Source organism: Octopus bimaculoides, chromosome 1 (genome assembly GCF_046866305.1).
Source record: "Octopus bimaculoides isolate indiv1 chromosome 1, ASM4686630v1, whole genome shotgun sequence".
In the NCBI taxonomy this organism is placed as follows: domain Eukaryota; kingdom Metazoa; phylum Mollusca; class Cephalopoda; order Octopoda; family Octopodidae; genus Octopus; species Octopus bimaculoides.
Window position 1 is genome coordinate 33795782 of NC_142928.1, and position 15576 is coordinate 33811357.

General features: G+C 35.5%; 2 protein-coding genes across 2 annotated transcripts in view; one reads left to right on the forward strand and one right to left on the reverse strand.

Annotated features, from left to right (window-relative positions):
* Positions 1 to 15576, forward strand: part of LOC106875968 (nose resistant to fluoxetine protein 6) — a 36518-nt gene that overhangs the window by 18472 nt on the left and 2470 nt on the right. Inside the window, exons 6-14 of the mRNA XM_014924310.3 lie at positions 992 to 1159; positions 1295 to 1388; positions 2377 to 2469; positions 3745 to 3913; positions 6354 to 6433; positions 9813 to 9926; positions 12410 to 12533; positions 14106 to 14292; positions 15196 to 15338. Of these exons, the coding sequence (XP_014779796.1) occupies positions 992 to 1159; positions 1295 to 1388; positions 2377 to 2469; positions 3745 to 3913; positions 6354 to 6433; positions 9813 to 9926; positions 12410 to 12533; positions 14106 to 14292; positions 15196 to 15338 (1172 nt within the window). The remainder of the gene's footprint in view (positions 1 to 991; positions 1160 to 1294; positions 1389 to 2376; positions 2470 to 3744; positions 3914 to 6353; positions 6434 to 9812; positions 9927 to 12409; positions 12534 to 14105; positions 14293 to 15195; positions 15339 to 15576) is intronic.
* LOC106878029 (solute carrier family 66 member 2) overlaps positions 1 to 15576 on the reverse strand; it is a 288127-nt gene that overhangs the window by 5232 nt on the left and 267319 nt on the right. The gene's annotated exons all lie outside the window — the stretch shown is intronic.

The following is a 15576-nucleotide window of genomic DNA, read 5'->3' on the forward strand; positions in this document are numbered from 1 at the left end:
CTCTCCTGTACACTACATCAAATTTTCTCTCCGCTTATTTACATTCATGCATACTATTATTACATGTTCACTGGAATAAATTTGATTCATCTCTTTCTAGCTTTTACAAGTTTTCAGCATTCAAAGCCCTCCACATCTCACTAACATTCAGTATTGCAATTCAAACTCAAGAATCATACAATCTGCTACCCTCTTTCTAAAGGAGAAAACCTTTGTTGCCAGCAGAGGTAAAAGCTCCCTGACCTTTTCCAAACCAGTTTTTATCCTGGTTTCTATGCTTTAAGAACAGCAGCTTTCACTGCTGATTTTGTCACCTAAGTAGAAGAAACTATCAGCTATCTTTAGTGGGTCATTTGGGTATTGAAAAGGATCTATTTTTGGCATGTTCTTTAACGCTTATAGTCTCAGTGCACCTGCCACATACAAAGTGCTTTTTCAGTTAGCTTGCATGTAACTCCATTACATCTCTTGAGACTCCATAACTTATACTGAGTACAGTATATGAAGTTCCTTTCTATTCCTTTTTGTTGTATCAAGGAAGGTTATTTTCCTGAAGATACCTGGGTGCTATTACCTTTTCTGCTGAATAATACTTTAGAGTTAGCTAAGGTGATTTTGAGGCCTCTTGATTCTAGATTTTGATTCCATGTTTGGAATCTCTTCTCTAATTCTACAATAGATTCAGTTATAAGAGCTCATTCCTTCAGCATATATAGGAGTTCTCAAAATCAGGTGGTCTTGAGCTCCTCTATGGAGAGACAGACAGACAGATAGACAGACAGACAGACAGACAGACAGAGATAGATAGGCAGGCAGATAGACAGAGCATATTTAAAATTATAAATCTGTTGTTAATTATTCAGTGACACTATCTTCATTGAACAAGTCAGTTTCGTATACATGGTTATTTCAAGAAAATTATAATTCTATAAAATATCTTTTTTATTTTTACAAGAAATTTATAAAGCTTTTGTTTTGTTTTCTATAAAAGGTGTTTTGGGAAGAGCCCTTCTATGTTTTTCTATTTACACAAATGGAAAAAAATTGCTGAAAACTGAACAAGCAGAAGGGACTCTTAGTTGTATCCATGGCATAAGGTTTCTCAGTTTGACCTGGGTCATTCTTGGTCACACCTATGTTTTTGGAATACCAGCATATCGTAAGTAATCCCAGTATTTAACAAGTATTTCATTAATGGTATTAATATAACAATTTGTTCTGAAGTCTTGTCAATAAACTTAACCTATAGCAAATTTAACTGATAGTGATTTTAGTTTTTGTTTTTATTCTTCAGGAAACCTATTTGCACTTCCTGATAACTTGAAAAATTTTGCATTCCAAGCAATTGGAAATGCTTTTGTTTCAGTAGACACATTCTTCTTATTAAGGTAAGTTAATAATTAATGATTCATTGCTCATAAGTCAATCATTCTATATTAATGTCTTTTAACCAGATGTTTTATTAGAAGTTGATAAAGGTTTACTATATATCAGGTTGAGTAAAAAGTAAGCAACATTTTGAACCATGAAGAATTTGTACTGGATTTTTGCAGAGTTTTGAATTTCTTTTAAACATTTTTTTTTTTTTTTGCAATTGTCTGATAATATAGACATAGACTTGCCAAAATGCATCAATAAATTAACATTGATATTTTTTTCACTGTTGTTACAATCATCTGAAATGGAACTGTCGGTGCGATATTCAAGCAATTTTGCTATTCAACTTCAAAAAAAGGACGTAAAGTAGCTGAAACTGCTCGTGATATCAACAAAATGTTGGATAAGGAAATGATCAGTGAGTGGTCAGCTCAAAAATGGTTTAAACGATTTTGTAGTGGAGACCTGAGCCTTGAAGATTGTGAGCACAGTGGACGCCCATCTGTTATCGATGATGGTCAATTAAAGACCGCCATTGAGAAACATCCACATAAAATCACTTGAGAACTGGCAAAAAGAGCTTCAAGTTAGCCAGAAAACTGCCTGCAACCATTTGCATGCGATCAGAAAATCAAAAAAGCTCAACAAATGGGTACCACATGATTTGTATGAAAATGAGAAAATGCGCAGATATGAAATCTGCTCATTGCTTCTTCTCTGTAACCAGACTGATCAATTTCTCAACCATATTGTAACTTGTGATGATAAGTGGATTCTGTACAATAATGAAAAACATTCTTTGCAGTGGTTGGACCAAAATGAAACACCGAAAACCTTCCCTAAACCCAAGCTCTTCAAAAAGAAAGTTATGGTGACTGTTTGGTTGTGTCCTGCTGTTTTAAGAAGTTATAGTATAAAGAGTGGATGGATAGCCTGTTCTGTTTATGAATTTAGTAGAATGAAATAAATACATATTATTTTTACTATTTTCTTTTTTAGTGGTCTTTTGGTAGCTTATAGCTTTTTCAAGTATTTAGAAACTTCAGATGGTAAAATGAACTGGTTGTATTTCTATTGTCATCGATTTTGGCGGTAAGTACCTTTACTTAAACATCTAAGTGAAACATGTGATTTGAAACAGATTGAATAACTACTTCTGCAGGTTGATAAGTTAATCAAGGGAGGTAATGTCCCACTACTTCATCCAGAGCTCCCAGGCAGGTGATATAGATGCAGTTGATTCTTCAGTTTGAAGATTTCAGCTTGAAGACAATCAGCTTGGACAATTTGAAAGGAGATTCCAGGGGATTTCAGTCCTGGAAAGGACTGCAGGATCTGGGATGTGAGACACAGAAAAGTTGATGAGAGGATTAGGAAATGGATGTGTCGTGTGGACCTAAGTAAAAAGTGTGTGTGACTAGCTATATTAGAAGAGATCAGATCATTGCAGCTGTGATAGAAGTTAAGAAACAATATATCTCTGAATTAGCTATTGAGGTATATTGGTGAGCAAATCTTGGTCAGCCAATCAGAGAGCCCTCTAAAGCATGTACTCTAAGATGGCCATACATGTGTGTGTATGTGTTGGGGGGAACCTTCTAATAAAAGTGGTAAGTTTTAAGAAACATTATATCTGTAAGCTATTGGTTGTAGTGTGCTGTGAGTGAATTGTTGCCAGTCAATTAGATAGCCTTCTTATAGATACAATTTAAGATGTCATTTTACAACAAACTGGCACAAGACAAGCACACAAAAGGTGGACAGAAAAAGCACTTTAAGGATACACTTAAAGTGTCACTGAAGAGCTTTGAGATCAACCCGAATACCTGAGAAATGCAAGCATAAAACTGCCCTGCCTGGCGAAGCTGCACCAACAGTGGTGCCACTTCCTTCCAACAGTGGTGCCACTTCAAGATTACAGGGGTACAAAGAACAAGCAAACTGTGTAAGTCCAGAGCCTACTCTTTGTTTTCAGTCCCAGTAGACCACCAGGGCTTGACCTGCGACAGAGCCTTCCATGCATGTGTCAAACTGACTGGCCACAGCCAGTCATACTGTGACCTATCTTCTCCAATATGAAGTCCTTGGTCATCATTGACACTGACAGACAAACAAATAAGTTTCATCGCCCTAGAATATTATGGTATTGAACCCAACTCTTCAGAATCAAAACTTGTTAGGTGAAGCCTCCCCCAGCAATAAAATTTAATGAGCAAGATTCATCTGTCAAGTCTTTGGGGCTATATCTAGGCAATATCTAGCATATGTTGTGGTGTATTTCGTTTTTTTTTTCTTTCAATACTTTGAAAAAAACATTATAATGACTGAAAAAAAAAACTTGTTTTTTGTTTTATTTTTTCTTTCCAGTTTGACTCCTCCCTATATGCTTGTCATGATGGTATACATACCCTTGTTCCCATACTGGGGTAGTGGACCTTACTGGCAGCATGATGGCTTTGAGGTTAACTACTGTAAGGATTCGTGGTATTACAATTTACTGTATATAAACAACTTATTGGCAGATGATAAACCATCAGTAAGTTCTCTTCTAATAATTAACAATATGACCCAATGCTTTTGTTATTCAAACTCATTCATAAGTAAACTACAATAGTAAAAGCATTCTAGCATTTACAGTTCTGTCATTTTAGGAGTTTCTATGATTACATTATCTAAGGTGTCCTTTCCTTTTCTAAGGGTTGTGATTTAATGGAAATTTCGCTGTTGTTTCTAGCATATCAAGTATCCATGAAGTAATACTCTCACTCAATTGTTAACGCATTGACAAGTTTTTTTTTTTTTTTTTTTTTTTTTTTTGCATTGAGCTGGTAGAGTTGTTAAAGTTGTGGAGAGAATACTTGGCCGTATTTAGTCCGGCTATCTGTGCTTTGAGTTCAAATCCCAGAGAGGTCAATATATCTTTCATCCTTTCAACTAATGTTCCATTTAAGCTGTGAGCTGGTGTATGCACACACATTTTGCAAACAGTATGCAAATGCAAAAAGGTGTATGCACACAAGATTTTCAAGATGAAATTGAATATTTTTAATCGAAGAAATGAGCTGTATGATTTCATAATAAAACCACAAATAATACACACTTGAAAATGGTGTGCATTCGCTTAGGTGATCAATATGGCATTTGAGTAATGGTTATTTGCATGGATGTACATATACTTTGCAAAGAAAGATAAAATTTACACATTAGCAAATTTTCTGCACACTCCCACAGCAAAAATAATTAGAGAGAACATGGCTTTCAAAATTGATAAATGTGAAATGGTAAGTTTATGAGCCAAATCTTTTCTATTCTAGCAGACACTCTAGCTGCTCTTAGAATCATTCTCTTTCTCCTTCTTTGTCTCACTTATAAAATAAAAATGTTACCATATTTTCTGCTATACAAGTCAACATAGTCATATAGTGTAAACATGTAGTGTAAACATATCAAATATTGTCACTATCTTTCCAAATCCTGCTGCATTTTGCATGGAATATTTTATTTTCCAGTCATCTTGCTGTATAATTCGATCTATCTTTTTGGTTGGAAATTTTGGTCTGAAAAATTTCATTTGTATGCCAGAGAATTTCATAAATTATTTTCTTTTGTTGCTATATATATATATATATAACTTTTATAAGGAATATTCTAAAAGAATATGTAACTGAACTTATATTGAGTGCTCTATTATTTTGAGCAAATATATATATATGTATTTTTATATTATTAATAAATTCATAAAATTATCAATAATATTCGTAGGAAATCAATATTTAATATTTCGAAAGATATATATCCGATATGACATGGTAAAATAATAAATTTAAAATTTAAAATATACGAGATATAAATATAAATATATAAATGCAGATAAAGATACATGTGAATATAAATGCATATAAAAATTTATGCGTAATTAAGCATGAATGTTATAAAGACTAAAGTTTAAAAAATCTAAAATTTAAAAAATTAAACATCTGATGGTCGTTTCGCGGATATTAATATAATCACAATGTAATCAAAAGATCAGCATATTATCATAATTCCGCTCTTCAGAGATGAATTAAGAACTAATGGTATATGTAATATTAATTAAAAAATTATTAAAAATATTAAAAATATTAGAACGTTAAAAATATTAAAGTGTATACTGTCCTTTAAATAAATTGTAAAATTAGTCCTCCTATAATTTGGAAAGTTCATTTTTTTATCCTTCATTGAAATTTTAGTCTTTATAACATTCATGCTTAATTACGCATAAATTTTTATATGCATTTATATTCACATGTATCTTTATCTACATTTATATATTTATATTTATATCTCGTATATTTTAAATTTTAAATTTATTATTTTACCATGTCATATCGGATATATATCTTTCGAAATATTAAATATTGATTTCCTACGAATATTATTGATAATTTTATGAATTTATTAATAATATAAAAATACATATATATATATATATATATATATATATATACGAAAGATTCTAATGAATATACTTAGAGTTCTCAGTTTGTTATATTTGTTCTCAGCCTATCAACTAACATTGACAACCAACAATGGAGTGAATTACAGTTCTCTTCTGATGATCTGGCATTGTTTATATTCAATATCATGAAGTGATCACCAAAGAAAGATATTCAAGCTTAGTCAAGTGCTTAGGATATACATATTTAGTCTCACAAAGAGAGATTTCATGGCAGCCAAAGTAAGATGTGATGTAACATGTTGCAAGAATGTTATGCAATTGTTGTTTAACCCCTAGATTGACTCTGATTTAATAAACCTATGATCATAAGCATTCTCTCTTTTCAGAGGTATCTTAAGTCTGCACATATCCAATGTGTCCTTCCCTTTCCCATGATGGGTGTGTGTAATTTGATTGGCTGCTATTTCTAACAGATAAAGCAAGCAGGTTTCTGAAGTTACAGGTTAAAATTGAAATGCATTTCTTTTATATTTTTCAGTGTGTAGGATGGTCGTGGTATTTAGCTAATGACATGCAGTTTTATGTTATCAGTCCTATCCTTTTAATACCACTTTCTATGTAAGTAAAGCAAATATATTATGATCATGTTGTTGTTTAGTTTTAGAACATATCCCTGATCTTGAATACTTGTTATTCAAAGCCTTCCAAATGCGACATCCCAGACTTTAGCTCTCAAACATTAATATATGTAATACATTGTCTTTCTTGTTTTTTAAAGAATGCTAGAGTATAATATGAAGGAGATGGGTTGCTACTTCTAGAAAATTGACTAACCACATGGATAGTCTCTTGTTAGTTTGTATATTATGCCGCTGAGACTGTAGGCATGGCTAGGTGATTAAGTTATGAAGGCTTGGGTTCAAATCCCATTACATGATATCTTGGGCAAGTGACTTTACTTGTTAGTTACTGGTTTCTAATGAGCCACTAACTTGTTCACTGCATTTCTAAGGTGAGATTGACAAGGAAGTATCTGTAACTGGGTGCTGAACAAATATCACAAAGAACTTTATTCAAGGAGCACCAGATTTTTCATTTTGCTTCACATCATTTCTGTTTTTTGTTATATGTATCGACAGAAGATGTATACATGCATACAATGTATACATACACACCACACACACACACACACATCACTATTACAATGTCCACTTTTCCATGCTTGCATGGAATTTGTCAAAGCAGATTTCCTATGACCAGATGCCTTTCTATCAGCAGCCATCACTTGTTTCCAAACAAGGTAATGTTTTTCCCCAAGACTGGAGGTATTTTCTTGAAAGACTGGTAATGAATCTAACTCATGCCTCAAGTAGACACTGTAAATCTTTAAATGCAAATCTAACCTAATAAATAAAGGAAAAATTAATGGCACATTGTTCACATTTATTTAGAACTTTCAGAGTTTTCTCAAATAAATGCACTACTGGTTACAGCATCCGAATAAAATATCAGGCTCGGTCTGACCTTTTGGGTCCAGTATACATAATATATAATTTCCTCAATGGATATTATCTATCTTAATAGATACTCTTTTACTTTTTTACTTGTTTCAGTCATTTGACTGTGGTCACACTGGAGCACCGCCTTTAGTCGAGCAAATCGACCCCAGGACTTATTCTTTGTAAGCCTAGTATTTATTCTATCAGTCTCTTTTTGCCGAACCGCTAAGTTACGGGGACGTAAACACACCAGCATCAGTTGTCAAGCGATGTTGGGGGGACAAACACAGACACACATACATATATATATACATATATACGACGAGCTTCTTTCAGTTTCCATCTACCAAATCCACTCACAAGGCTTTGGTCGGCCCGAGGCTATAGTAGAAGACACTTGTCCAATGTGCCACGCAGTGGGCCTGAACCTGGAACCATGTGGTTGGTAAGCAAGCTACTTACCACACAGCCACTCCTACGCCTATAGATAATAACTTTTCTTTCTGATCTTCCTTCAGTCTGTCGGAATCACTTTAGTGGGTGCACTCAGCAACATCATAGATTAAATCTTGGCATGAAACATATACAACAGTTAAATGTCCTTACACTATGATCTGATAATATCACACAACCCCTCTCTCTTTGACAAAGGCACTGATCAATAAAGTAGTAGTTAGTCTGCTTGAATTTACTGCTAGAAAACATATCCCACTTTTGTTACAATGTATGTTAATTTTTGCTGAGATATTCTGGATTTGATAAGAATAGAATGGCATTTAACTCCTCTCAGTCAATAGCATTTTAGTCGATCAAATGAGGGATTGATTAAATATGAATCATCATCATCATCATCATCGTTTAACGTCCGCTTTCCATGCTAGCATGGGTTGGACGATTTGACTGAGGACTGGTGAAACCGGATGGCAACACCAGGCTCCAATCTAATTTGGCAGAGTTTCTACAGCTGGATGCCCTTCCTAATGCCAGCCACTCAGAGAGTGTAGTGGGTGCTTTTACGTGTCACCCGCACGAAAACGGCCACGCTCGAAATGGTGTCTTTTATGTGCCACCCGCACAAGCCAGTCCAGGGGCACTGGCAACGATCTCGCTCGAAAACCCTACAAGGCCAGTCAGGCGGTATATATATATAGTTATTTACAATGTGCATCAACTGGTTGTGTCAATTTATTTAAATCAAAGAGGTGCAGGAGTGGTTGTGTGGTAAGAAGCTTAGGTGCAGGAGTGGCTGTGTGGTAAAAAGCTTGCTTACCAACGACACAGTTCTGCCACTGCATGGCACCTTGGGTAAGTGTCTTCTACTATAGCCTCAGGCCGACCAAAGCCTTGTGAGTGGATTTGGAAGACAGAAACTGAAAGAAGCCCATTGTGTGTGTGTGTGTGTGTGTGTGTGTGTGTGTGTGTGTGTGTGTGTGTGTGTGTGTGTGTGTGTGTTTGTTTGTCCCCCTGCCATTGCTTGACAACTGATGGTGGTGTGTTTATGTCCCCATAACTTAGCAGTTCACAGCCATTGAGGTACAGAAGTCGCCAAACTGCCCCAAGGACTGGACCTTGTGGTGGTTGTATATCATTTTGCATTAAAGCACCTGTCCTGGTGCCACATAAAAGTACCCAGTACACTCTGTAAAGTGGTTGGCATTAGGAAGGGCACCCAGATATAGAAACCATGGCAAAACAGACAACTGGAGCCCAGGTAGCTCTCCAGCAGGCCAGCTCCTATCATAAAAGTCCAACCCATGCCAGCATGGAAAATAGACATTTGAGGATGATGATGATGATGAATCTCCCTTTAACTCGTTAGCATTTAAACCAGCCATATCCAGCTATATCTGGCCAAAATATTCTGTTTTATGTTTAAACCAGCCAGATCTAGCCTCTCACACCAACCCAGCAACACCATTCTGAAAATAAACAGTTACCTCATCAAAATCTCAAAGCTATAAGATAATGCATGACAAAATCAAAACAATATGAACAAGAGCACTCAGAGAGTGCAAACCTCAGCCAAGGCAACACCAACGTCCTCTCAACAATTCGCTGGAGATGATTTTTAAAATGAGAATATATCTGAAATAAACTCAACTGCTTTCACAAACAAGAATACTAAATATGAACCCGACCACTCTCAAAAATTAAGTGAAGAAATGGAAAAATAACCCAGAATCCTTGTGCGGTACTGGATCGATCCCAAAATCTAATCAGTTCATGTCAGCCACAAGGCCAAACATCCCTGGAAGTTTCATCCGAATCCATCCAGCAGTTCTTGAGATATCTTGTCCACAGACAAACAAACATACATAACTGAAAACAGTACCTCTGCCTTTGCTAAGGCAGAGGTAAAAAAGAAGTTTTACAATTGACAGGGTAACCTGAGTGCTAAAGGGTTAATCCTTTAAACTGCTTTATTACTTTCTGTTTTCTCCCATAAAAATTTTCTCCTTACTTAATTAATAAATAATATTTGTTAATTATATTTTCAGGTTTCCTGCCATAGGCTTTACTATCTTTTTTGCTTTACTTTTGGCTCAAATGCTTTCTGCAGGAATAATTTCAACAACAGAAGATTTACCTGCTGTTATGTTTAATGCCAAATCGTAAGTCTATAATTTCAGTATAACTTTTAATTGGTTTATTCTCATAGGAAAAGCATTTTCTACAGCATAACTGGTAATAACCCTTTCTGTTATAGGCAAAAGGCATGAAATTTGGGCAGGAGGCGACTAGTTGATTACATCAACTCCAGTGTTTAACTGGTATTTAATTTATCAACCCTGAAAGGATGAAAAGCAAAGTCAACTTCAATGGAATTTGAACTCAGAACATACTAGCAGACAAAATACCGCTAAGCATTTTGCCCGTCGTGCTAACGATTCTGTCAGCTCACTGCCTTGATTAAAATAACAAACCAAAATAATAGTGAGATGAGTAAGATTTGAGTATTTAATGTATAAGTTTGAGAGATTTAAGGGTAATAGAAACACAACCACATGTGAGAAGAGAAAGTTTCATAACCATTGGTATTTAGGATAAAAGTTTACAGTCCTGATGTGAATGTATGGTAAGAAATTTGCTTCCCAAACACATTGCTTCAGGTTCAATCCCACTGCACGGTACCTTGGGCAAGTGGGCCAAGGTACTTTTGTCCCATTTAAGTGACCTTCCAGGTTCGTATTCGGGGAAGATATTCTGCCATTTGAAAATTTTTCGTCGTCAGGCTGACAGCTTCCTGACAGGCACGCTTCCATTATAACCATTGGACAAGTGATTTGGTGTATTGTTTGAAATTATCTTTTCTTTTTAAGTAAAGTTAAATCATAATTAAATTTTTACTATTATTATTATTATTATTATTATTATTATTATTATTATTATTATTATTAGTATTATCATTATTTTTATTATTAAATTCTGCCAAGGTCAACTTTGCCTTTCATCCTTTTGGGGTTGATAAATAAGTACCAGTCGAGTACTGGGGTCAATGTAATCAACTTATCTACTCCCCTGAAATAACTGGCCTTGTGCCAAAATCTGAAATCATTATTATTATTATTGAGTGAGAGAGCAGTGCATGCCATCAAAGTGACACTGAGGTAAAATATATGAAGCCCAGTATACCCATCATGACTACCCGTCTGATAAGGGTACACCAGGCACATGCATCACAACCATATGTGTGCAACATGGTGATCCCATATCAAGATAAACAGCATATGACTTTGTAGATGGGGCCCAGTTAGAATTTTCGTCAGGTCGAGTAGCCCATCCCACTCAAAAATTCCCTGATTAAGGGTTGTTTAAGGATGTTGAATGAAACACCCATGTTTCCAGAGGTGAATAATTCAAACCCCAAAGAATTCCTCTCAACACATGGCTATGATGCTCCCCCACTACTTCTGCTCATGATCAGAGATGCACATATCAGCCACTAAGGCTCAACTGGTTAAGGTCAAACAACTGACAAACAAATCTGTGGTATTGAGAAGAATATTTGCTGTAACCTCTCTTTTATACCAAGACAAAACAATATACCCGATGACACTTCCAATCAGTTAAGATGAGAAGCCATGAGAGCCACTGCCTGGTACTGCATCAGGGCATTTTACTATTATTATTACTAAGGCAGCAAGCTAACACGATTGTTAACTCACCAGGCAAAATGCCTAGCACCATTTCATCCATCCTTACTTTCTGAGTCCAAAATTCCACCGAAGTCAACTTTGTCTTTCAGGGTTGATAAAATAAGTACCAGTTGAACATTGAAGTTGAAGTAATCAATTTAACCCTTCCTCCGATCTTGCTAGCCTTGTGCCAAAATTTGAAACCATTATTATTACTCTTTTACTCTTTTAATTGTTTCAGTCATTTGACTGTGGCCATGCTGGAGCACTGCCTTTAGTCGAGCAAATCGACCCCAGGACTTATTCTTTGTAAACCTAGTACTTATTCTATCGGTGTCTTTTGCCGAACTGCTAAGTTACGGGGACGGAAACACACCAGCATCGGTTGTCAAGTGATATTGGGGGGACAAACACACACACGCACATATATATGTACATATATTAGATGGGCTTCTTTCAGTTTCTGTCTACCAAATTCACTCACAAGGCTTTGGTCGGCCTGAGACTATAGTAGAAGACACTTGCCCAAGGTGCCACGCAGTGGGAGTGAACCCAGAGCCATGTGGTTGGTAAGCAAGCTACTTACCACACAGCCACTCCTGCGCCTAATTATAATAATAATAATTATAATTATTATTACTACTACTACTACTACTACTACTACTACTACTACTACTACTACTAAGGCAGTGAGCTGGCAGATTCATTAACATACTGGATGAAATGCTTAGTGGTATTTCACCTGTCACTGCATTTGGAGTTCAAAGATTTTGCCTTGTATTCTTTCAGGGTCAATAAATTAAGTACCAGTGAAATACTGGGGTCAATGTAATTGACTAGTCCCCTTCCTTCAAATTTCAGGCTTTGTGCTTTTAGTAGAAAAGATTATTATTATTATTATTATTATTATTATTATTATTATTATTATTATTATTATTATTATTATTATTCCATTTCAGAATGAGTATTAAATATTTTCAGCATATCTATGTCAAGCCGTACACTCGTATTGGGCCCTATATTATTGGGATGCTGTATGGTTATTACCTAAGCCTAAATAAATGTAAAATGAATCTAAATAAGGTAAGTTGTCAAATAAATTCTCTATTTGTTCCATGAGAATATGGATGGCATGATTTTCTTGCCTAAATTAGGATGTACTGCATACACACACACACACAACAAATTTTTAACTACAGAAACCCTTCAGTCCACCTTCTGAGAGAATGGTGCCTCACCAAATATAGATTTGCGTGTGTGTGTGCATGTTTGTGTGTAATTTTATATTGATATCATGATTGTAAATGAGCATCGCCATCATACAAGCAATGTTGTTCATTTATAGACTTCAGTGAAAAATATGCTTTATCATTGAAAAATATCATCTTGCTTGGAAATGGGTGGGTGACAAGGAGAGCATCTCGTTGTAGAAAATTTGTCTCAACAAATTTTCGTCTGACCAGTGTGAAAATGGGAAACAATGGACATTAAGTCATGATGATGATAATGATGACAATGGAGAGGATTATGATGATGTTGATGTTTTTCTGATGATATGAAATAAGTCATCATTATCATCATCATCATCATCATCATTTAACGTCCGTTGTCCATGCTGGCATGGGTTGGACGGTTTGACCAGGGTTGGCAAGCTGGAAGGCTGCACCAGACTCCAGTCTGATTTGGCATGGTTTCTACAGCTGGATGCTCTTCCTAACACCAGTCACTCTGAGAGTGTAATGGATGCTTATACATGCCACCAGCATGGGTGTCATTTGCATGACACTAGTATCTGCCACAACTGTGATTTTACTTGGCTTGATGGGTCTTCTTCTCAAGCACAACATGATGTCAGAAGTCTTTATCATTTGTCGTTGCCTCCATAAGGCCCAACACTCGAAAGGTGCTTTTTACATACCACCAGCACAGGTGCCAGTTATGTGACACCAGCATCAGCTGCGACCACAATTTCACTGGATCTTTTCATGTCTACAATTTCAGTTGGCTTGCCGAGTCTTCTCAAAATTTATTACCTCCGCCTTAGTAAAGGCAGAGGTATTGTTTTCAGTTGTGTTTGTTCGTCCGTGGACAAGATATCTCAAGAACCTCTGGATGGATTCAGATGAAATTTTCATGGATGTTTGGCCTCCTGACTGGCACAAACTGATTAGATTTTGGAATCAATTCAGTACCAGACAAGGATTCTGGATTATTTTTCCAAATTTTTTACTTAATTTTTGAGAGCAGTCAGGTTCATTTTTAGCATTCTCGTTTTTGAGAGCAGTTGAGTTTATTTTCATTTTAAAATAAACTCAACTGATATTCTCATTTAAAAAATCATCTCGAGCTAATCATTGAAAGAACATTGGTGTTGCCTTGGCAGAGGTTTGTGCTCTCTGAGTGCTCTTGGTTTATTCAATGCTATCAGAATATTTCAGTCTTTTAAATTGTTTATATTCACTAAATAACAACACATGCCATTACTAGTTTAGTGAAGCCTACTGTTGATTTTATGTTTAATTATGCTGAACTGAACTTAATCAATATGTTTACATTCTGTTTCTTAATGTTAACTGAAAGAAACTAAAGTCTCCCCACTACATCCACCAGTATATATATGTTTACGTTAGTTATCTAAGTATTTCATCTTTTCAGTATGTCTGTGCCATGATCTGGTTGATGGCGACTTCAAATGCTATAACTGTCCTTTATGGCTTGTATAATATTTACAATGGTGATGGAGTTACTGAAGGAACAATCTCTTTTTATACAGCAGTCCATCGCAATGTCTGGGCTGTAAGTGTTGGTTGGGTAATCTATGCCTGCTGTACAGGATATGGAGGTAGGTTATACATCTTATCAATTATAAACATTGAACTAAATTCAAGTAAGTTTTAGCACTTTATAAACACTAACCCAAGATAGTAAAAAAAAATATATGCAAACCATCCTGTTAACAGACCGATGCAAGTTTCTTCCTATCATAGATTTGTGCTTATAAAAGTGTGTGTGTTTGTGTGTGTTTTGCTAGTACTTTGCCATGGCTTCCTGTGACAGTTGTAAACAAGTGTCACTGTCATGCAAGCAGTGTCGTTTATTTCCAATTCTTCATGAAGACATGCCTGGCCATGGTAAATATTACCTTACTCTGAAATGTGTGAGGGTTAGTGACAAAAAAAAAAACATTCAGCTGTAGAAAATCTGTCTTGATAAAGTCCATCAAACTCATACAAGAATGGAAACGTGGACATTAGATTATGATGATGTTGATGAGGAAAAGTTTTATTTTCATATTTAGTTTGCAAGTTTCTTAATGTGAACTTGGGTATTGAAGCATATTTTGTTGTATCTCAGGAGGATCATTATGCCAATATTAAACACACACTGGTTCTATTTCACTTCTTATATTGTTATCAGTCAAGCAGACCTGGAATTAGAAAGGGCATGTCAATGGTGATGTTATGAATGATGGCAAAAAGACTTTGACAAACTTAGCCGATTGATTTGTTCATTTATACATTGACTGAACAACAAATCAAACAACTGGTTAGTTAATTGGTCAAACGCTTAATTAATTGACTGATAATAATAAAAGAAGTGAATAAGAACCAGTACATGTGTTTATTATTGGCATAATGACTCTCCTGAGATACAACAAAAGATAAAAATGATGTTTTTTAAACCTAATGTTCTCTATTTAGAAATTGAAAGAAAAGAGTTTTATTTATTTTGTTTTTTATTGTAGGTTTTGTGAATACAATTTTATCATGGAAAGCCTTCATTCCACTGAGTCGTCTCACATACTGTGCTTACTTAGTCCATCCAGTTGTGATATACCTGTTCTATTTAAACCAAAAGTATCCACTTTACATCACAAACTTTAATATTGTAAGTAGATATTTGATCTTATACAAAAACTGAACTTATAGGCGCAGGAGTGGCTGTGTGGTAAGTAGCTTGCTTACCAACCACATGGTTCTGGGTTAAGTGCCACTGCGTGGCACCTTGGGCAAGTGTCTTCTACTATAGCCTCAGGCCGACCAAAGCCTTGTGAGTGGATTTGGTAGACAGAAACTGAAAGAAGCCCGTCGTATATATGTATATGGATATATATATGTGTGTGTGT